The 22,643-nt window shown below is 48.9% G+C and overlaps 1 protein-coding gene across 4 annotated transcripts in view; it reads left to right on the plus strand.

Annotated features, from left to right (window-relative positions):
• RBM19 (RNA binding motif protein 19) overlaps positions 1 to 22,643 on the plus strand; it is a 129,696-nt gene that overhangs the window by 4,616 nt on the left and 102,437 nt on the right. For all 4 annotated transcript variants that reach the window (XM_070627209.1, XM_070627208.1, XM_070627207.1 and 1 more), the window contains exons 3-13: positions 995 to 1,120; positions 1,315 to 1,353; positions 1,675 to 1,867; positions 3,042 to 3,310; positions 4,996 to 5,076; positions 15,913 to 15,991; positions 17,948 to 18,019; positions 19,040 to 19,243; positions 20,641 to 20,771; positions 21,609 to 21,730; positions 22,165 to 22,261. In XM_070627209.1, the coding sequence (XP_070483310.1) occupies positions 995 to 1,120; positions 1,315 to 1,353; positions 1,675 to 1,867; positions 3,042 to 3,310; positions 4,996 to 5,076; positions 15,913 to 15,991; positions 17,948 to 18,019; positions 19,040 to 19,243; positions 20,641 to 20,771; positions 21,609 to 21,730; positions 22,165 to 22,261 (1,413 nt within the window). The remainder of the gene's footprint in view (positions 1 to 994; positions 1,121 to 1,314; positions 1,354 to 1,674; positions 1,868 to 3,041; positions 3,311 to 4,995; positions 5,077 to 15,912; positions 15,992 to 17,947; positions 18,020 to 19,039; positions 19,244 to 20,640; positions 20,772 to 21,608; positions 21,731 to 22,164; positions 22,262 to 22,643) is intronic.

The following is a 22,643-nucleotide window of genomic DNA, read 5'->3' on the forward strand; positions in this document are numbered from 1 at the left end:
TTGAGAAGAAAAAGATGTTGGACAAGTACATATCACGTGATCCCATTTATACACAGTCGTGTCCCTAAATCCATATGTGTATGATGTGTGCAGAGAGAGCCATGGAAGGATTGTTACTAAAATAGTAATTCTTCTCTCTGGGTGATAGGAAGTGGGGACAAAACAAATTTTTTTCCCCTTTCCTCTGTTGTTTGAATTTTGTACAGCGAGCACGTGTCATTATTACAGAAACAGCAGAACTGTTCTGAGAGTCCACACAGAGGGGTATGATGAGATGGCAGCCCCTTCCCCAGGGGCCGAGGTGGCCAGCCAGCATCCCCCTTGACTGGCAGGATGTGCCCCTGCCCACTGCGGCCCCAGCAGGACCAGGTCTCACAAAGCCACCCTGGGGAGTGGGCCTGGCCTTAGCCGTCAACACTCTGCCACGCTCCAAACAGGCCACCCCTTTCCTCATGTTCTCTGGAGCCAGGCGGGCTCACTTCACGGTGATGACAGTGATGCTGGCAGCTGGCACCTCAGCACAGCCTTCGCCAGCCCTCTGTTATCTCATTCCATCCTCTCAGCTGCCCGGTGGAATGGGTGGCTACGAACTCAGGCTCCAGAGCCTGGCCCCTGTGTTCCAGTCTCTGCTCTGTCACTTTCTAGCTGGGTGACCCGGGGCTACTTCCTGAACTTCTCTGTGCTTGTTTCCTGATCTGAGAAGTGGGGAGAGGAATGGCTCCCCCGGCCCCGTTGGGAGGCTGTGTGTACTTGCAAAGCTCTTAAGACAGTACCTGACGTGTGGAATTCTCTGGTAAATGTTAATGACTATAATGACTTTAAGGAGGAGTGAGCCGGAATTAGGAGAGGGTAAGTCATTTGCTTTAACCAACTTAGCCAGTAAGTGGCAGCTGTCTTTTAAAAAGCCCAAGCTCCCAGATGCTGAAGGGCGGCATCCGTGCTGGCACCGTGGCAGGTGTCACCATCACTGCCTCCTTCTCTCTCTCCCACGCAGGTGGAGTTCTGCAAGTCCTTTGGGGACCCGACAAAGCCCCGAGCCTGGAGCAGACATGCCCAGAAACCCAGCCAGTCCAAGCAGCCTTCAAAAGACAAAGACTCCGTCCCCCCAGAAACTAAGAAAGTACGTGAAGGCCACTCCTGCCTGCGTCCCCAGTGTCAGCAGGGCAGTCATCCCCGGGAGGGCAGGGCAGTGGCAGTGGAATGACCGGAGAATCCCTCTCGGATGGTTCCTGAAGGCGGGCCTCCCAGGGCAGTCTGGTTCCGTCTCCCTGCCCGTCACCTGGGACCCTCACTGTCTGCACCTTCTGTTTTCAGGATGACAAGAAGACAAAGGCAGCAGGTGAACTGGAAAAGGTGAGTCTGTGCTGTTGACCCGGGGGGGGCACCCGGGGTGGTCCTGGGAGGGCTGTAGCAGGCCGGCCCGGCAGGCAGAGCCATCCTCTCGTCTCCCCTTGCCACGTCTCTGTGGCTTCACCGTCTTCGTGTCTGAGGAAGAGGCCACTCTGCCCTCCCAGGACTGACCCAGCTGGCCCCAGGGCTCCTCTAGAGACAGGGGGAACGAGTTCAGAAGATGCTCTTGCCTCCTGGGAGTCAGGAAGGGTGAGCCCTACTGTAACGTTCTCTGCCTCTTCTCTCCTCTCTCTGCTCCCCTGCTGCCCGCTCCGGCGCCACCAGCTGAAGGAAGACGGCGAGTTCCAGGAGTTCCTGTCAGTTCACCAGAAGCGGACGCAGACAGCCACCTGGGCCAACGACGCCCTGGACACTGAGCCCTCGAAAGGGAAGAGCAAGCCGGCCGACGACTACCTGAACTTCGACTCTGATTCGGGGCAGGAGAGTGAGGAGGAGGGAGCCGGGGAGCACCCGGAAGGTAAGGGCGTCCGCGCGCGTGAGTGCTCCGTGCTGCAGTGCGTGCCCCCGCATGCACCCGGGCCGTGTGTGTGTGTGACAGGGGGCCCCTCGGTGCCAGACGCAGGAGATGGCGAGTCAGACACTGCCTCTGCTGGGGTCATGAGCCCACCGGCAGGTACTTAGGCCTTGACCGGCCCTGGTCACTCAGTCAGTCCGTCAGTCAGATATTTACAAGGCACCTTCTGTATGCCAGGTGTTGCTTTAGGCATTGGAGATAAAGCAGTGAGCAAGAGAGAAGAACCTTTTCCTGTGGAGCTGTCGTCCCCGTCGGGGGAGAGAAAGAACAAAGAGAGGAGTCCACTGTTAGTGTGTTACATGAAGACCTGTCCACAGAGGGAAAGCTGGAAAGGGGACCGGAGAGTTCTCGGGGGAGACCTCAGAGTCGGGGAGGGAGTGAGCCTGTGTCCTCAGAAGGGCTCCTGGTATAGTGGGGGACGCATGGGGATGTGAGCAATTGCAGTCCAGAATGGCAAGTGCGGAAGTGGAGGTCGGGAATAGATTGTAGTTTAAAGCGAGAGAATGGATTTAATGTGAATTTTATGCCTGGTCAAGTTTCTGTGCAAAGCTGGGGTCCGAAGGACTCACGGGGAGGTGGTGGGACACAGTAGGGAAGCAGACAGGAAGGGGGTTGCAGGCCGAGGGAACAGCGTGGCAAAGGCACGGAGGAAGGCAAGTGCAGGAGCTTGAGGGGGCTCTGTGGGTTCAGGATGGCTGGAGTGGAGGAGATGGGGCTGGGGGCAGAGGCCAGGCAGCTCCCGCACGCTGGAGCAGAACAAGTTTGGGTTTCCTCCTGAGAGCACCTGGAAAGCATGGGGGCTTCATCAAGGAGCGATAATCCTGCAGGTGCTCCCGAGCGGGCCGCATTTGAGAGAACGGATTCTCGAGAGCAGGGCTGGTGCGGGGAGCCACGGAGTTCTCAGCCTGCGGCCCGTGAAATATCAAAACTCTGGCGGTTTCACCCCATGTGACATTACTTCTCAGAGGACCCACTGGGGCTGCGTGGCGCAGGGCCCCGGGTTGCCTTGGGCTCAGTGCTCATGCCACTCGCAAGTGACACCACCGTGCTGTCTGCTGTCTTGGGTTTCTGGTTTGCTCACGACTGTCGCTGACTCGCAGCCTCCCTGTTTTCCCAGAGGAAGATGGCAGCCTTGAACCGAAGGCAGCTGTGCAGAAGGAGCTGTCGGACATGGATTACCTGAAATCCAAGATGGTGAAGGCGGAATCGTCGTCCTCCGAGGAGGAGGAGAGTGAAGATGAGGCCGTGAACTGTGACGAAGGGAGCGAGGCCGAGGACGAGGACTCCTGCGCCATCGCTGCCCAGCAGGACGGAGAGGGGCCGGGGTCTGGCCGACAGCAAGGGATCCCGTCTAGGAGTAGGAAACCACCAGAGGCCAGGGCCGAGGTGTGTGGGGATTTGGGTGTGCCTGGGAGGCTGGGGGGCAGAGGGAAGACGTCCACCCTCGCACTCACCCACGTTCCCTGCACGCCAAAGACCTGGCTTCAGACCTTGGCCCTGCCACTTGCTGTGTGACCTTGGGCAGTCACTTCCCCTCTCTGAATTTATGTCCTGTACTGACATGGAGAGTTTGCCTGCCTTCTGGAGTTGGGGGACGTAAATGAGCTGCTTATGGATGTGAGCGTATGGTACTTGGTATTCAGTGGCAGTGTAGATAGATGTGAGCCCAAAATCGACAATAATAGATAACATTAATTGAGCACTTACTACATGCTAGGTACAATACCTGCTGTGTCATTTGTCATTGGAGCTCATGACAATCTTGTCCTGTTTTATAGACGAGAAACTGAGGCCCAGAGGAGGAAAGTGTCTTGCCCTGGGTCATGGCTGGGAAGTGGTGGGCTCGGATCTCAGACCCAGGGCTGCCGGGCCCTAGAGCCTAGGTCATAAACGTGGCTGCTTCCCTTGGGGCAGCCACCTCGTGTCCACCTGGAGTCCTCTCTCCTTAGAGACAGTTTGTCACAGTGTTTTGGTCCCCATCGCTTCATCCCCCTGAGACCCCAGTGAAGCATCAGCTCGTCCCCCGCCTGGCCCTTTCTTTTCAAAGCCCCAGCTTCATCTCCCTCTTGTTTTTTCTCTTTCCCCATCCCCCTCCCTCCTTTCATTTTCTGCCCTTCTAATTGCCACACCCTGTCCTCTTCTCCTAAAAAGATATATTTGAGAGAGAATGTCAAGTGTGGTGATGTCAGAGAGCCGTGGGTTCAAATCTCAGCTCTGACATGGCCTAGCTGTGGGACCGGGGCGAGGCACTTCTCCTCCAGAGGCCTCTGACTCCCACACAGGATGGTGCTCAGAGAGCACTGGCTCTGTGGCCAGTTTCCGCAACTCCATGTCTTGGTGTGTGCTGGAACTCAGAAAGTTTCTGGTTTCAGGAAGATACGCCTATACCTTATGCAGTGTAGCGCCCCAGTGGGGTCTGGCTAGCGCTCGCTGATCAACCACATGACTATTTCTGCAGTGACACAGAAGCGGCGACTCCTGCTGCGTGGGACAAATGTAAACCCTAGATTGCCACACGTCAGCTCAGAGCAGGCTCTGCTGGCAAATGAGTTCAAGTCAGGGCAGCTTTTATTGCCAAAAGAGTAACAAAAAATTTAGGTTTTTCAGAGCTGTTTATTTCAATTCCAAAATTAGAGAAAACGTCCTGAACCTGTAATCCCTCTAAGTTTGTTTTAAGCATTCAGTAGGACAGTGGTGTCTACAGAGTGCTTTGCACAGAGTCTGGCACAGAGTAAGACCTAAATCAGTGGGCACAAATATCAGTATACCTCAGTCTCCTTCCTGTGTCCTCTGTCCCCCCTGGGAGCCTGGGGTCCCTGTTGGCACACCCGCGGCGTGCCAGGCTCTGGTTCCAGCCCTCATTTCAGGGGCGCACATGGGGTCTGGCACCTCCTGCCTCAGGCTCTGGCCGGTCTCCACATCCACGGCAGGCACAGTACTTTCCAGCATTCTCCGGCTTGCCCTGGCTGCAGGCGCCTCCCTGAGCTCTCCCCGAGGTGTCCAGGTCTGCCGGCTCCTGCAGCTGTAGCAGGGAACTCACTGTGGCCCTTCTGTTCTTCACCATCCCCCAGACAGAAAGGCCAGCACACCAGAAGGAGCCCACCACCCCCCACACGGTGAAGCTGCGGGGAGCCCCCTTCAACGTCACAGAGGTATGTGCCAGTAACTGGGACCAGGGCAAGGAGCCCTGGGGGAGCAGGAGACGAGAGCAGGGATGCCAGAGCTCTGCTGCCTGGGAGCTTTAGGACGAGCTGAGGACTTGAGCTGGGAGGAATTGGGCCAAAAAGGCTGATTAATAAGATCTTAGGCATTCACAGGGTCAGGAAACAGGGCCCACCATACCAAGAGGGAGAAAGACTGGTTTTACTCACTGATCACCTACACTAGGGGTGGGCAAACTTCTTCTGTTAAAAAGTAAAAAAAAAAAAGACAAGCTGATAAATATTTAAGGCCTTGCGATCAATGTGGTCTCTGTTGTGGCTGCTCAGCCCTGCTGTTGTAGCAGAGGCAGCCTGACAGGACAGGTGATGAATGGGCACGGCTGGTGCCAATAAAACTTTATTTACAAACACAGGCAGGGGGCCACATTTGGCCTGCATACCGTAGTTTACTGTCTACACGGCAGAGAACACATTTTTAATTGGCCTCCTTATGACAGTAACAGAAGTTCCGTAGAAGAAATGTTTTAAATGTAGCTAAATAAAAAGAAGAAAGTAGAAATCCCCTTTAACTAGGATGGCTATCTGAAGAGTCATCCGAGCTGAGCTGAGCGTGTGAGAGGCTTGCTAACCAGATGGGGGCCAGGATGCAGGTCTCATTCCTGTGGGTGTAATTCCTGTCGGTCCCAGGCAAAGTGGGGCACCCCACCCAACACCTACATCCCACTCACTGACAACCGCTAATAAATTTCGAATATATCTTCTTAGACATGTTTTTCTTTGTGTGCAAACATTAACTTCTGTCTTTTATTTTTAAAAGCAGTCCTACAGTAGGAACTATTTTGAAATGTCTCCCCATCACAATATGTCATAAGTATCTTTGAATATTGAATACTCTGCTACGAGAGCATTTTTTGTGTCGCAGAGGCAACATGTCCTTACTCTGGACACGCTGTGATATACTCACCCAATCCCCTAAATTGGGACCTGGCAGTTGTTTCCAGTCTTTTGGTCTTATAAACAGTAGTGCAGTCAGCTTTCCTTGAAGATCAGAGGTCAGCAGATTTTTTTCTCTAAAGGTCAGATGGTATGTATTTAGGCTCTATCGGCCATATGCTCTCTGTTGCACATTCTTCGTCTTTTTAGTTTATTATAATGTTATGAAATTTCAGTTGTGCATTATTGTCAGCCTATAAATGTGCCCCTTCACCCCTTGTGCCCAGCCCCCAGGCCCCTTCCCCTCTGGTAACCACTAAACTGTTCTCTTTGTCCACATGAGTGACACCATGTGGTGTTTGTCTTTATCTGGCTTATTTTGCTTAACATAATACCCTGAAGGTCCATGCATGTTGTTGCAAATGGGACGACTTTGTTCTTTTTTATGGCTGAGTAGTATTCCATTATATATATATACCACATCTTCTTTATCCACTCATCAGTGGGTGGGCACTTGGCTTGCTTCCACTTCTTGGCTATTGTGAATAATGCTGCAATGAACATAGGGGGGCATGGGTCTCTTTGAATTGCTGATTTCAAGTTCTTTGGATAAATACCCAGTAGTAGGATAGCTGGGTCATACTGTATTTCTATTTTTAATTTTTTGAGAAATCTCCATACTGTTTTCCGTAGTGTCTGCACCAGTTTGCGTTCCCACCAGCAGTGTATGAGGGTTCCCTTTTCTCCACACCCTCTCCAACATTTGTTATTTTTTGTCTTGGTGATTATAGCCATTCTAACAGGCATAAGGTGATATCTTCGTGTAGTTTTGATTTGCATTTCCCTGATGATTAGTGATGTTGAGCATTTTTTCATGTGCCTATGGGCCATCTGTGTATTTTCTCTGGAAAAATGTCTGTTCATATCCTCTGCCCACTTTTTGATCAGGTTGTATTTTTTGTTGTTGAGTTGTGTGAATTCTCTATATATTTTGGAGATTAACCCCTTGTCGGATGTATTATTTGCCAAGATTTTCTCCCAGTTGGTGGGGTGTCTTTTCATTTTGTTTCTGGTTTCCTTTGCCCTGCAGAAGCTCTTTAGCCTCAAGCCCCACTTGTTTATTTTTTCTTTTGTTTCCCTTGTTCAAGTAGACATGGTATCTGAAAAGATCCTTCTAAGACCAATGTCAGAGAGCATACTGCCTGTATTTTCTTCAAGGAGTTTTATGGTTTCAGATGTTACCTTCAAGTCTTTGATGCATTTTTGAGTTAATTTTTGTGTATGGCGAAAGTTACTGGTCTGCTTTCATTCTTTTGCATGTGGCTGTCTGGTTTTCCCAGCACCATTTAATGAAGAGACTTTCCTTTCTCCGTTGAATGTTGTTAGCTCCTTTGTCGAAGGACAAGCTGTCCATAGATGTGTGGTTTTGTTTCTGGGCTCTCAATTCTGTTCCATTGATCTGTGTGTCTGTTTTTGTACCAGTACCATGCTGTTTTGATTACTATAGCTCTGTAGTACATTTTGAAGTTGGGGATTGTGATGCCTCCAGCTTTCTTCTTTTTTCTCGGTATTGCTTTAGCTATTCTGGGTCTTTCATTGCCATACATGAATTTTAGGATTCTTTGTTCTATTTCTGTGAAGAATGTCATTGGGATTCTGATTGGGATTGCATTGAATCTGTAGATTACGTTAGGTAGTATGGACATTTTAACTATATTCTTCCAATCCATGTGCATGGAATATCTTTCCATTTCTTTATGTTATCATCAATTTCTTTCAATAACGTCTTATAGTTTTCATTGTATAGGTCTTTCACCTCCTTGGTTAAATTTATCCCTAGATATTTGTAAATGGGCTTGTATTCTTGAGTTCTCTTGCTGTTAGTTTGTTATTAGAGTATAGAAATGCAACTGACTTTTGTAAGTTGATTTGGTACCCTGCAACTTTGCTGTAGTTGTTGATTATTTCTAATAGTTTTCCGATGGATTCTTTAGGGTTTTCTACATATAAAATCATGTCATCCACAAACAGTGAGAGTTTCACTTCTTCATTGCCTTTTTGGATTCCTTTTATTTCTTTTTCTTGCCTAATTGTTCTGGCCAAAACCTCCATGTTGAATAGGAGTGGTGAAAGTGGGCACCCTTGTCTTGTTCCTGTCCTCAGAGGGATGGCTTTCAGTTTTTGCCCATTGAGTATGATGTTGGCTGTGGGTTTGTCGTATGATCTTTATTATGTTGAGGTACTTTCCTTCTATACCCATCTTATTGAGAGTTTTTATCATAAATGGATATTAAATCTTGTCAAATGTTTTCTCTGTGTCTATTGAGATGATCATGTGGTTTTTATTCCTAATTTTCTTAATGTGGTGTATCACATTGATTGATTTGTGGATGTTGAACCATTCCTGTGTCCCTGGAATAAATCCCACTTGATCATGGTGGGTGATCTTTTTAATGTGTTGCTGTATTTAGTTTGCCAATATTTTGTTGAGGATTTTTGCATCTGTGTTCTTCAGCAATATTGGCCTGTAATTTTCCTTCTTTGTGTTGTCCTTGTCTGGCTTTGGTATCATGGTGATGTTGGCCTCATAGGATGTGTTAGGAAGTGTTCTGTCTTCCTCAGTTGTTTGGAATAGATTGAGAAGGATAGGTATTAAATCTTCTTTGAATGTTTGGTAGAATTCTCCTGAGAAACCATCCTTCCTGGACTTTTATTTTTGGGGACTTTTTTGATTATGGTTTCAATCTCTTTACTTGCGTTTGGTCTATTCAGATTCTGTATTCTTCTTGATTCAGTTTTTGGAGGTTGTATGAATTTAAGAATTTATCCATTTCTTCTAGATTATTCAATTTGTTGGCATGTAGTTTTTCATAGTATTCTCTTATAATCCTTTGTGTTTCTGTGGTATCCATTGTAATTTCTCTCCTTTCATTTCTAATTTTATTTATTTGAGCCTTCTCTCTGTTTTTCTTAGTGAATCTGGCTAAGGGTTTCCCAGTTTTGTTTATCTTCTCAAAGAACCAGCTCTTTGTTTCATTGATCCTTTCTACTGTTTTTTGTTTGTTTGTTTGTTTCAGTTTCATTTATTTCAGCTCTAATTTTTATTATTTCCTTCCTTCTGCTGACTTTGGGCTTTGTTTGTTCTTTTTCTAATTCTGTTAGGTGTAGTTTAAGATTGCTTGTTTGAGATTTTTCTTGTTTGTTAAGGTGGGCCTGTATTGCTATGAATTTCCCTCTTAGGACCACCTTTGCTGCATCCCGTATGAGTTGGTGTGGTGTATTTTTATTATCATTTGTCTCCAGATAGTTGTTGATTTCTCCTTTAATTTCTCTAGTGATCCATTGGTTGTTCAGTACCATGTTGTTTAGTCTCCACATATTTGTCACTTTCCCTGCTTTTTCCTTGTAGTTGATTTCTAGTTTCATAGTATTTTGGTTGGAAAAGATGCTTCATATGATTTCCATCTTCTTAAATTTGTTGAGGCTTGCCTTGTGTCTCAGCATATGGTCTATCTTTGGGAATGTTCCAAGGGCACTTGAGAAGATGTGTATTCTGCTCTTTTTGGATGAAGTCTTCTATATATATCTATTAAGTCCATCTGGTCTAGTTTTTCATTTAAATCCACTATTTCCATGTTGAATTTCTGTCTTGATGATTGATCCATTGATGTAAGTGGGGTGTTATGGTCCCCTACTGTTATTGGGTTGTTAATATGTCTGTTTAGGTTTGTTAATAGTTGCTCTGTGTACTTTGGTGCTCCTCTGTTGGATACATATATGTTTATAAGTGTTATGTCCTCTTGGTGGAGTGTCCCTTTCATCATTAATACTGTCCCTCTTTGTCTCACATTCTCTTTTTTATCTTGAAGTCTACTTTGTCTGATATAAGTATGGCAACACCAGCTTTCTTTTGTTTGCCATTAGCTTGGAGTATTGTCTTCCATGACTTCACTCTGAGCCTGTGTTAGTTTTTAGAGCTGAGTTGTGTTTCCTGGAAGCAGCGTATTGTTGGGTCTTGCTTTTTTTATCCATCCTGCCACTCTGTGTCTTTTGATTGGAGAACTCAATCCATTTACATTTAGAGTAATTATTGATACATGAGAGCTTAATGCTGCCATTTTATCACTCGTTTTCCACTTCTTCTGTATTTCCCTTGTTTCTCATGCCATGTATTTCAGACTACCAATTCAGTTTGGTAGTTCTCTTTGATGATTTTTTAAATTTTCTCTTTATCATTTATGTCTCTGTCTGAGTATTTGTTTAGTGGTAACCATGAGGCTTGTATAAAAAATCTTGTAGATGAGGTAGTTCATTTTCTGCTCCCATCTTATTTCCTTAGACTAAGCCGATTCCATCCCTTTGCTCTTCCTCTTCCAAGTAATTGTCATATCTTATTCCATCATGTGTTGTGAGTTTGTGGTTAAAATGATGACATTATATGTATTTTTGATGTTTTCTTTCCCTTTATCTTTAATGTTATAATTAAGTGTTGTTGCTAACCTGTTCTGATAGAAAGCTGCAATTTTCTGATTTTATCTACCTATTTATCTCCTTGCTCAAGGCTTTATAACCCCCCCCTTTTTTTTTTAGGTATTAGGGTCTTCTTGAGCATTTCTTGTAGGGGGGGATGTTGTGGCAATGAACTCCCTTAGCTTTTGTCTGTCTGGGAAAGTTTTTATTTCTCCACCATATCTGAAGGATATTTTTGCTGGATAGAGTATTCTTGACTGAAAATTTTTGTCTATCAGAATTCTGAATATATGATTCCACTCTCTCCTAGCCTGTGAGGTTTCTTCTGGGAAGTCCGCTGGAAGTCTGACAGGGGTTCCTTTGTAAGTTATTTTCTTCTGCCTTGCTGCCCTTAATATTTTTTCTTTGTCGTTGACTTTGCCAGTTTTACTACTAAGTGCCTTGGAGAAGGTCTTTTCATGTTGACGTAATTAGGAGACATATTAGCTTCTTTCACTTGTATTTCCAGCTCCTTCCCCAGGTTTGGGAAGTTCTCTGCTATTATTTCTTTGAACTAGCTTTCTACTTCATTCTCTTTCTCTTCTCCCCCTGGAATACCTGTATTCCATATGTTGCATTTCCTCAATGAGTCAGACCTTTCTCAGAGAAATACTTCATTTCTTTTTGGTCTTAGTTCTCTCTCCTCTTCCGTCTGAAGCATTTCTATATTTTTGTGTTCCTGACTGCTAATTCTCTCCTCCATAATATCAGCTCTGTTATTCAGGGAGTCCAGATTTTTCTTTATCTCATCCATTGTGAGTTTCATCTCCAACCTTTCTGATTGGTTTTTCTTTATAGGTTCAATCTCTTTTGTAAAGAATTCCCTCTGTTCATTAATTTTGTTCCTGATTTCATTGAACTATCTTATTTTCTTGTAACTCGTTGAGCTGTTTTATGATAGCTATATTGAATTCTCTGTCATTTAGATTATAAATTTCTGTGCCTTCAGGAGTGATTTCTGGTTGCTTGTCATTTTCATTTTGGTCTGGAATATTAATATATTTTTTCATACCATGTGACGGCTTGGATTTATGCCTCTGTGTAGTGATAGTATCTGGTTGCAGCTTCTACCTCCCACCACTGTATGGGTGCCAAGAGCTGTGTATTCTGAGCCCGCCGCAACCCTGGCTCGCTTGCACACAGCTGCTGCTTTTCTGTCATGTGTGTGAGTGCTCTGGGCGCTCTGGCCAACTGACTGAGCTGGAGCACCAGGCAGCGGGAGGGGGGCCATCTTTCCCCTGCATGATCCTGGAGGCGTTCTTGCTCTGCCCTCACTATCTGCCCTCCTGGGGTGTTGGCTCAATGAAGACACCCCCGCAATAGCTTAGCTACCTCTGTGTGGGGCTTTCCCATGGGGTGTAGGGGACTTGGAGAAAGAAGGTGTTCCCGCAGATCACCGCCTCTCCCCCTTCTCCTCTCAGAACTACGCGTCCTGGGTCGCTGCCGCTGGGGGAGGGAGAGGAGATCTCCTTACCTCCTTCCACTTCCTCCAGGGGGTCCAGTATACGCACCTTCAGTGTCTGGCTGCCTGGGTCTTTCAGACGTCATCTGTGTTATGTGAATGTTTTCTGTTAGTTTATGAGTGTCCTTTTCATTGTATCTTAGTGGGGAGAGTCTAAGGGAAGAGCTGACTCTGCCTGATGCTAACGTCATTCCTTCTTTTTTTTCTTTTATGTATCTATTTTTTTTAGTAACCCTTCAAAAATGTAAAAACCATTCTCAGCTTGCAGGGCATACAAAAGTAGGCTGTGGGTGATATTTGGTCTGTGGGCCATAATTTGCCAACTCTTGCTCCAGATAAATATCTAACACAGACAAGCGTGTACATTTTTCAGGCTTTGACGTGGAATGTCAGTTGCACCGCTGAAAGCGTTGCTCATTTATGCTCCCTTTGGCAGAGTGTGTGTGTGCCCGTTTCTGTGCACCCCGGATAGCAATCTTTATCAATATGACAGGTGATAATGGCATCTCATCTTAATTTATATTTTAAATTATTAGTGAGATCACTAATTCCTTGACATTTGTGAATCACATGTATAACCTCTTTAGCAAAATGCCTTATCATGTCTTTTACCCTTTTTTCTCTTGAAGTGTTCATCTCTTTTTAATTTTTATTTATTTTTTGCTGAGGAAGATGGGACCTGAGCTAACATCCATGCCAGTCTTCCTCTACTTTGTATAAGGGTCGCCACCACAGCATGGCCACTGATGGGTGGTGTAAGTCCATGCCCAGGAACCACACCCGGGCCACTGAAGCAGAGCATGCTGAACTTGACCACTAGGCCACAGGGCCGACTCCTAAGTGTTCATCTCTTTTGATAGTCTGTATCTTTACTAATGTTTAAAAAATTTATGAAACTTCTGAGTAACAAGCACTTGGGTTATACAAGATTATCTGAGTTGTCTGATAATTTAGAGTTACAATTTTTTCAATACCAACCATGCAGAAAATCACATGCTTTAATCAAAAAAGTAAGTAACCGCTACACGGCTTTTTGCAAAATTAATACACAGAAGATAGTCACTTCTTTTCCTTTCCACAAACAATAACAGAAACTATAATAGAAGAAAAGCCTCTTTTTATATATCAATGAAAAAGAAATCTCTAGTCTAATGAATGTTATGTTATGTGTGTGTGTGGAGGGAGACTATAGATGTTCTAATGAAAGTTTTATAGGTTCTATATAAAGAAACTGTTAAATTCTACTGAGAGATTTAAAAGAACACTTACTTAAACAGAAAACCATACATGAGTCTTAGAATGTAAAAATGCTGGTTTTTCCTGATTAGTGAATAAATGAATAGATTCAGTGAGATCACAGTTTTAGTTTCGTATGATTGGGGAGGGAGTGAAATGTGAAAAACAGCTAGGAAGAGCCTGTGGAAATAGACCCGCTATAAGATGTTGAAGCATGTTTTGAAGCTACAGTGATTAAAACAGTTTGGTTCAGGTAAAGTTGTTGACAGGTTAATGGACTAGAATAGAATTCAGAAATAGACTCATATATGTATATATATAAGCATTTAGTTTAGAGTGTTTGATATGAATGAAGAGAAGAGAGGTTTTTCTTTAAATAGTAATTGGACAACCAGTTAACGTTTTTGAGGAAAAAATAAAGATAGACCCTGTCTTACTCTGTATCAAGATAAATTTCAGATGCATCAAGGATTTAAGCTTAAAAAATGAGACAAAATTATTAGGAGAAAGCATTGATGAAGTTACTTGTAATCTTGGAATGAAGAATGTCTTTGTAAGCAATTTGCAAAACTTTGTAGCCATAAGAAAAAGGTGGATTAAGTGGCTGCGTAACAATTAAAACTTCTATAAGGCAAGAGCTGTCATAAAGTCAGAAAGCTACAGACGTGTAACACAAACAACAGGCAAAATCTAGTTTCTTTAATTAACAAATAGGTAAATAGGTATTGGGACCTATGACCGAATAAAAAAAGGGACAAAGGATAGGAGGTCTTCTAAGAAAAAAAATCCAAATGACCAGTGAAGACACTTGAGTCCACTCATAATTAAAGAAATACAAGTCAAACCTGGAAGGTTACATTCTGGAAAAACTTTCAAAGTTCGGTCGTAAGTCACTGCCATGCACCATTGGTAGACGTGTGCAGAGCAGCCTTTCGGAGGCAGCTTGGAAGTGTCAGTCAAAATTAAGAGCCTGCATGCCTTTGACGGAGCAGTTACCTTGCTAGGAATTTGAACCACAGGCGGATGGCCCAAGTACACGCAGATTTCAACACAAGAATGTTCATTGTAGGGGCCGGCCCGGTGGCGCAGCGGTTAAGTTCGCACGTTCCGCTTCTCGGCGGCCCGGGGTTCGCTGGTTCGGATCCCGGGTGCGGACATGGCACTGCTTGGCAGCCATGCTGTGGTAGGCGTCCCACGTATAAACTAGAGGAAGATGGGCACGGATGTTAGCTCAGAGCCAGGCTTCCTCAGCAAAAAGAGGAGGACTGGCAGTAGTTAGCTGAGGGCTAATCTTCCTCCAAAAAAAAAAAAAAAAGAATGTTCATTGAAGCATTCTTCTATTACTTCTTTTAACTGTGTACTATTTATAGCTTGATGTGTTGATTTGTGTCATTTTATTTATAAAAACAAAGAACTGGAAACAGCTTTTGAGCTCTGTCACTAGGGAAGTGGCTAATTTAGTGAGTCTCAACTGGGGACCATTCCACGTCTGCCCTTGGCCCCCTGCTCTTGGCAATACCTGGAGATGCTTTTGATTTTTGCCACTGGAGAGAGAGCGAGTGTTACTTTAGCGGGTAGAGGGCAGAGATGCTGCCAAACATCCCATAGTGCATGGGACAGACCCCTGAGAGAATTATCAGTCCTGCAATTTCAGTAGTACCAAGGTTGAAAAACTCCAGGTCTCATTAACTTGAGGTTCACTAAAGTGTGATACACTGAAACAGTAGACAGTGATGTGTCACTGAAAAGGCTGTGCTGGTGTGGAAGGTCCCCAGGCTGTATTATCCAGGGAAAGTGCCAGGCATGGGACCGGGTGGACAGGTGGATTTTACTTTTTTTCCAGAAGGAGACACAGACACCCACACATGTTCTACAGTATGCTGGATTTCCCAATAACCACCTAAAAATGAGGGAAAAAAGTTTTTCTGGAAGAATTTGATAAATTGGCTTTTTTAAGAAAATTGAGGTACTAGTGGGAAAAACTCAGAACTTCGGTGTTTCTTCCTTTATTTTGTAGTGCTTTGATTTGTACGGTTGCCTGGGCGTTATGAGCTTCTCCCTGCTCGTTCTCTAAAGGGTTTGCCCCAGGACATAAATGAAGATGGTTTCACTGCTTTCACTTTTTAGTAAGAAGCCCACGAGAGTGGTCTGCCTTGGCGTTGTAGGCCATTTTTGTTTTCTTGTTTGTACTCTTCGTTATTTGCTAAAATTTCATACTCTGTGTGTTCGTGCATTTTTAAAAATGTGTTTAAATCGCTCTCTTGTCCAAACTAGAGAAATAATTAAGAAAATGGGGGACCATCTTCAGCAGCTCCTTAAGTTGATGTGCACTGTCACCGGGAAGTAACACGTATTCAGGCTTTAATGAGAAGGGAAAAAGCCAGACTTAACCCCAGTTATGTATAAAAAGGTAGTTAGGAAAAAAGATCAGAAACAATGCCTCAAAATGCTGCTGCTGCTGATTTTGTATTTATATTCTTCAGTTCTTTTATTTAAAAAAATTTTTTTCCAGGGTAGTTTCATTTTAGGATGGAGGAAAGGTGTATAATTTAAAGGAGAGAAACCATAAAGGAGGAAACACTTTGGTAGCCTTTGTGAATTCAGAAATTCAGCCCACGTTTCTTTATTGGGTTGCGCTTTTGTTATTGGACTGATAACGGAGGAGAAAACTTTCCTGCTCCTTACAGAAAAACGTTGTGGAATTCCTGGCACCCCTGAAGCCGGTGGCCATTCGAATAGTGAGAAATGCTCACGGGAACAAGACAGGTGAGGGCTGGGGTGTTCTGTGTGCGCTGGAGTGGCAGGTGGTGAAGGTGGAAGGTCTGGGTGGCTGGACCGGGGAGAGGTGTTAAGGCTGGCTTTTGTTTTTCCTGTTTGTGGTCCCCAGTTCTGTGGATGTGGTTAAACTGCTCAGGACCGGGCTGCCTCTTGTCGCCTGCCTCTGGCAGCCTGGTGTGCAGTTTTCACTTCTTTCTTCTCTCCCCTCCTCCCCCTCAGCCTACATTTACACCAGTGGGCTCACCTGTCCTGTTTAAGCCGATGTCCCCAGTGCTGGGTTTTCAGGGCGAAGGCCGTGCACAGCTCTGCTGACGCACAGTGCTCTGAGAGTGTGTGGTTTCGTCCCCATGCCACCCTTTCCTCAGGTTGCCCTCTGGGCAGCCAGCCCACTCCCTGGGCTTCCGAGCCCTGGGTTCTGGCTACGCTGGGGCCGGGAACATGCTGGAAGGAAGGGTCTGAGCCTGGACGGGTGGGAGGCTGCCTGTGCCTACTCGTTGGCCAGGCCGGGAGGCTGCAGCACACGCAGCAGCAGAGTTCTTGCTCCTCAGAGAACCACACTGAGGCCCCCTGGCCACAGGGAGGCTGGGCTGCGCTGGGCATGCAGGCTTCCTTGGCAGGAAGACACTGGCATGGGCAGAGCGCTTGGGATCTGCTGGGTTTGGGGTCTGTGTTAGGGGTGGTCTCGTCACCTTTGAGGGTCTACACTGCCTGCCCAGCTCTCCTCTCAGCACCAAAGCCCTGCCAACCAGGCACATCCGCTCAGTGGGTCATCCCTTTCTCCTTGCAAACCTCCCCGAGGGCCGTACGGGGAGGAGTGAAGAGCCCCTGCTTGGGCTCACATCCCAGCCCGGCCCCTTACCATCACTTCCTGTGACCTTGGACTGGCAGTTTAGCCTCAGTTTCTTCATCTGTGCAATGGGCAGTCCTGTCTCCTTAAGTTGTGAGGATTCATGAGTTAATACGTGTGCAGCATTAGAACAGTGCTGAACGCCTGTTGCACACTCTGTGAGAGCCGTCGTTAACTTCGGTGGTGGCCGTGGTGGCACCCCTGCCTTCATGGCACTTCAGAGACCAGAAGGGTGAGCAGGGGTTGGCGAGCGGGGCCGGAAAGGAGCATGTTGGAGCTGTCAGGGCTGAGAGAAAACCATCTTGGAGGCCGCGGAGTTGGGAGCGCTGACATCTGAGCGTGACACTTTTGAGGAGCCGCAGAATGTGCCCACAGAAGAGCTGGAGAGGAGGCAGGGCCTGCCCTCTGGCCTGGGTGCTCATTAACGACTGCAGCCCGGGGCAGGGGCCCACTGGGGGCTTCAAGCAAGGGGAGGCGTGATGGGATTCAGAACGGTCCCCTGGCTGGTGAGGCACGGGTCCTGGGACAGAACCTAAATAGCCTTCTGATGGAGGCCAAAACCCCAAGAGCCATGTTACAGCCATAACGCCTGCCCTGCTGCCTCACGGGGTGGGGGCCCGGTGAGGCTGGGGATGTGAGGCCTCCTGTGCTCTGGGAGAGACTCTCCATGTTGTTCCTGTGTCAGTCAGGCCCTCAGGCAGTCCGTGGCGGAGTCCCTGTGGAGATGGCCCCTCTGGTGCTGATCTGGGTCACAGTACGGCCACCACGGGCACATCTCCTCCGGGGAAGGCCATGGAGCAGGCCCTGGTCATGGTGGGGTGGGGCTGGGAGGTAGGCCTCCTGTGTTTGTGACTCCTGTCGTCCAGCATCTTCATCCATAAAACCAGCCCACGGGGTCTAAAGGCTCCATGCAAGGGGAACTTTGGCCAGGCGGGTAGGAGGGAGTCTGTATTTTAGAGATGTGGCAAAAATAGAGGTTTTCTCCCACTTTCGCTCAGATTCCCGCAAACGGCTCGCACAGTGTGGGTGTTCCTCGGGGGCTTCCACGAGTGTCTGCGGGGCCTGCAGATTTCACCTTTGTCATTGTCTTTTCTCAGGGTACGTCTTTGTGGATTTCAGCAGTGAAGAGGAGGTGAAGAAAGCTCTGAAATGCAACAGAGAATACATGGGTGAGAACCGGGGCGGCGCCGTCTGCGCGGTGGAGGGCTCCGTTCAGTCGGTTGTCGACCCCGCAGGGTGTTCCTGAGGGTCTGCTGTGTGCCAGGCACTGTTCTGGGCACTGGGGATACCGCAGTGAGTGGAACAGCCGAGATCCTGGCTGCCCAAGAGCCAGCACGGAGGAAACTTCCGTGGAGCGGGGAGAAATGGGCAGTAATCGAGTGGGCCAGACTGTGGGAAGACAGAGCAGAGAGGGCCGGGCTGGAGGGGGCGTGTTTTTGAACAGGACTGTGTCCGCTTGGGCCTCATGGAGAAGCTGACGTTGGAGCAAAACCCAAAGGAACAGAGGGTGCAAACTCTGGCCTTGTGGGGCAGGCTGTTCCAGTCCAGGAACAGCAAGTGCAAGTTCCTGGAGTCGGGAGGCTACCTGAATGACATCCAAAGAAGTGATCTTTGGTCCATCGCTGGCATGGACAAGTGATTCAGATCGAGCCATTGATCACTAGTGAAGGCATGAATTCCGTTAGGGAAGGTGGGACACCTAAGGAGTCTTGTTACCAAGTCAGGAGGTAGATATTTATTGAGCACCTACTGTGTGCATGTGGCGACGGTGGTGGTCACGGTCTAATCAGGCACCCCTGGCAGTGCATGTAAACAGTCATCAGCAGTACAAGGTGACTCTGCAGTGTTGGGTCGTCACATGACACCCTTCCTAGGGCACAGCAGCGAGCACTGCCAGGGAATGTGCCGTGCCATTTAGAGGATGTGGCACTGTGGATTCGGATGGCCCAGGCAGGCTGCCCCCAGGGTTGAAACTGAACTTGTGGGAGAGTGAGAGTCTGAGAAAGGGCCTTTGGTTCCGGCATCGGCTCAGGCCGCCACCCTGGTTAACAGGGCCTCGTGTCGGCTGTAATCAGCCGCCGTTGCCACGGCATCTGGCAGGCAGCAAAGAAGAGTTTGGAATTGCCAGGCTGGAGTCCCTGGCAGGTTCCGGGCCTCGCCCAGGAGCCCTGACTCCTCTCCTCCTACAGGTGGGCGCTACATCGAGGTGTTCAGGGAAAAGAACATCCCCACGGCCGAGGGGCCCCCGAAGAACAGTGCCAAACCCTGGCAGGGCCGGACACTCGGGGAGAACGAGGAGGAAGAGGACCTGGCCGACTCGGGGAGGCTCTTTGTGCGAAACCTGCCCTACACCAGCACCGAGGAGGAGCTGGAGCAGCTCTTCTCCAGATACGGTGAGGGTGTAGCCCCACTCTCTGCACACGCCGCAGCGCACTGGCTTAGAGCAGGCAACCTGGGCTCGAGTCCCGTCTGCCTCCCGTCAGCTGTTGACCCTGGGCTAAGGACTTCACCCCTTGCCTCAGTTTTCTCATCCATAAAATGGGGCCAGCAATCCCTGAGCTGCTTGAGGATGCGACAGCAGAGCTTGTTGTAATCGGCCGCATTACCGGCACCTCTGCCATCTGAACCCAGCCTCTTAGCTTTCACTCTCTGAACTCAGAACTAACAAGATGTGGATCCACTTTTCTGAGATATCCCTTGCTGTTCAAACTCTCGCCACTCAGTGTTGGAAATCCAACAACTATGTAGGTGTGAACGTGCGAGTGCCCCTCCGTCTGAGCTCTCTGCCGGGTAAATAGCCTTGCCGTCAGAGCAGAGCATCCAGACAGATGAGCGTGAGGGTTATTTTCATTGTTGTCATCGTTGCATTCTTATTTCGCAGGACGTGAACTGGGGGCCCATAGTTCAGTTTGTCACACAGGCGGTGTGTGTTTTTGAAGTCATGGTTGTTGAAGGGAAGGAAGTTGGGGTTCAGAATGGGGGTGAGATCTTGATGCTTTTGAGATCCCTGGAGTGTCTCCCCACTTCTGTTGGGAGGCCGGCTCTGGGTTGTGGATCAGAGCTCAGTTGAGTGCCTGTCGTGGGGACAGGGAAGCCTTGAGTAGGACTCTGCCATCAGGCAGATGGGGTAGCCTCCCAGCCTGTGTCCACTGCTTGCCGGCCCCTTCCGCCCAGGTCAGTGCCTGGTTTATATAGCGGGGCCGGACTGCACAGGAGATGGGGTTGTTAAGAGACTGTAAGTGTTGGTTTGGGAAGACAAAGACCGGGGTGGAGGTGGGCACACCCTGCTGTGCAGAGTGGAAACCAATTCAGAAAAAGTGCGTGTGAGTGTGATAATCATCTCATTACAAACGCTCCTCTGGCACTGGCGTTGTTGAAGGCACTGCTTAGCACACTGCGCCTATCCGTGTGGCTGCCCTCCCAGCTGCCCCAAGAGCTCGGGGCCCTGTTAGGCCGTGTTACAGATGAGGAGGCTGAGGCGCGTAGGGGCTAGTGCTCACCCGAGGCCACAGAGGTACTAGGTCGGGGAGGGAGGATCCAGCCCGGGTGCGTCTGTTTTTAGGATAGACGCGTGAAGGATTGTGAAAGGACACCCTTAACCTCTGAGGCAGTCTCAGGGCACCATCTTGCCACATCTTCCTGGGACCGAGTGAGCGGCTGTGACCCAGAGCAGCAGTGCAATGTGCACACCAGTTAAAACCCATCGCCTGACGAGTGCCCAGCATGTTTCTTGCCCGGCACGCAGGCCCAGCCCTGGCCCGCAGGACACTGACACCTCTCCTGTCCGCAGGGCCCCTGTCTGAGCTCCATTACCCCATCGACGGCCTGACCAAGAAACCCAAGGGCTTTGCCTTCGTCACCTTCATGTTCCCTGAGCACGCCGTGAGGGCCTACGCCGAGGTGGACGGGCAGGTGTTCCAGGTGAGTGCTCACGGCGGGCGGGGCTGCTGGGCCCAGGTGATGGGGAAAAGCTCTGTGTGTGTGGGCGCGTGTGTGCGTGTGCACATATGAGCACGTGTACCCACGTTTTGTGCCTAAGAAGATGCACCCAATGGTGTGCCAACCACCTCCTCACACGAGCTCCTGGAGGGTGGTGCCCTGGAGCAGGGCTCCAGTCATCCTGTTCACCGATCTGTCATTGGCACCTAGAGCAGCCCCTGGCACATAGTAGGCACTCAGGAAGTGTTTGTGGAATGAATAAGTATGCTCTCCATCTCCAGAAAGGCCACATGGAAGAGGAGTCAGGAAGGAGAGAGTTGTGACGTGGTCATATTAAATGGCCGCAGTAGAATGTAGGAAACTCTTCTCTTTTGTCCCAGTGTGACCACATAACGTGCTTGGTGCACGTGGTCAGGCCCCACCTGTCTCATCTCCCATTCCCTTTTTTTTCACTTGTTCGTGATTTCTGGATCTCCTTGTGGTCGCCAGGCCAGACCTGGCTCCCACCCGCATGGAGCTCACATGCAGAGACTTCCGTGTGCTGAGAAAGATGGGGCCCGGGCTTGAGGGGGTGGGGGTGCTACAGGTGTCCCTTATAAACTGATCAGCTTCCCCTGTGATGCTCTGTCACCTGGCCCCCATCACAGTATCAGATGCCTGTGTCACGTGGCCATGGGGTTGTTCTGCCCAAGGCCCCGTCTTCCATGAGGGTTTCAGCACTGGGTCCAGCCTGCTGGCAGAGAGGCTGACGTCTTGGGGCAGGCTGTAGAAGCGCCCTCCCCCTTCCTCTCTTTACCTGCTTGCCCTGCACCCCTCCAGGGCAGGATGCTCCACGTGCTACCGTCCACCATCAAGAAGGAAGCCAGCGAGGACACCGACACCCCAGGATCGTCGTCTTACAAGAAGAAGAAAGAGTCTAAAGACAAAGCCAGCAGCTCCAGGTCCTTACCCACTCCTGGCCTCTGGGCCCTGACCCAGCTCTGCTGCCTTCGCCCCACCCTCTTCCGGCCGCCTGGGTGCTTTGGCTCCTTGGGGTGGGCTCAGCCTCTCATCCATAACCTCGCTGAGCCTCAGTTTCCCCATCTGCGAAGTGGGGAGAATCTCAGTGGTGCTTTACTTTTGCAGTGTTGGAAGGCTTCAGTGAGGTCAAAGTGCTCAGTCCCTGGCAGAGAGGGACTGTTGATAGCCTTGTAGGTGTCATCATCACTTTCCCTCAGGTCTGGGGGGCATGGCCCGCAGAAGGTGACTGGGAGGAGGAGGAGGCTTGGGGGCTTAGAAGGGCAGGCCGATGAGCTCCTCCTTAGAGGTTTTGCTTCTGAAAGAGCATTCCACTCCAGCCTCGAGCTGACCTCCCTCTTCCGCCTCTGCCTCTCAGTGCTCACAACTGGAACACACTGTTCATGGGCCCCAATGCAGTGGCCGACGCCATCGCACAGAAGTACAGCGCCACCAAGAACCAAGTGTTTGACCACGTGAGTGAGGGGCCCGTGTGATAGACCCAGCTCGGGGCCAGACACAAGGGGAGAAGGGCAGGGGAGGGGGCATTGTGCTGGGGGCATCTGTGAGCTCAGGGCCTCTGATGCTGACGTCACGGGCATCCTCTGGGGCCTCCCCTCTGGAACATCCCATCCACCCTCCGGCCCCAGCTCCTCGTGGGGTTGTGTGGAGCAGGCCAGAGAGCATGGTTGAGGATGATGTCTTCAGCCCACTTTCTTGAGCACTTGGCTGTGGGGTACTCCTCACCATGGCCCCCTGAGCTGGGTGCTCCTACCATCCCCACTGTCCAGATGAGGAAACCGAGGCTCAGGAACACAGAGTAGCTTGCCCAGGGTCACACTCCTGGAAAGAGGCAGA

The sequence above is a fragment of the Equus przewalskii genome, chromosome 7 (assembly GCF_037783145.1).
Source record: "Equus przewalskii isolate Varuska chromosome 7, EquPr2, whole genome shotgun sequence".
Lineage (NCBI taxonomy): Eukaryota > Metazoa > Chordata > Mammalia > Perissodactyla > Equidae > Equus > Equus przewalskii.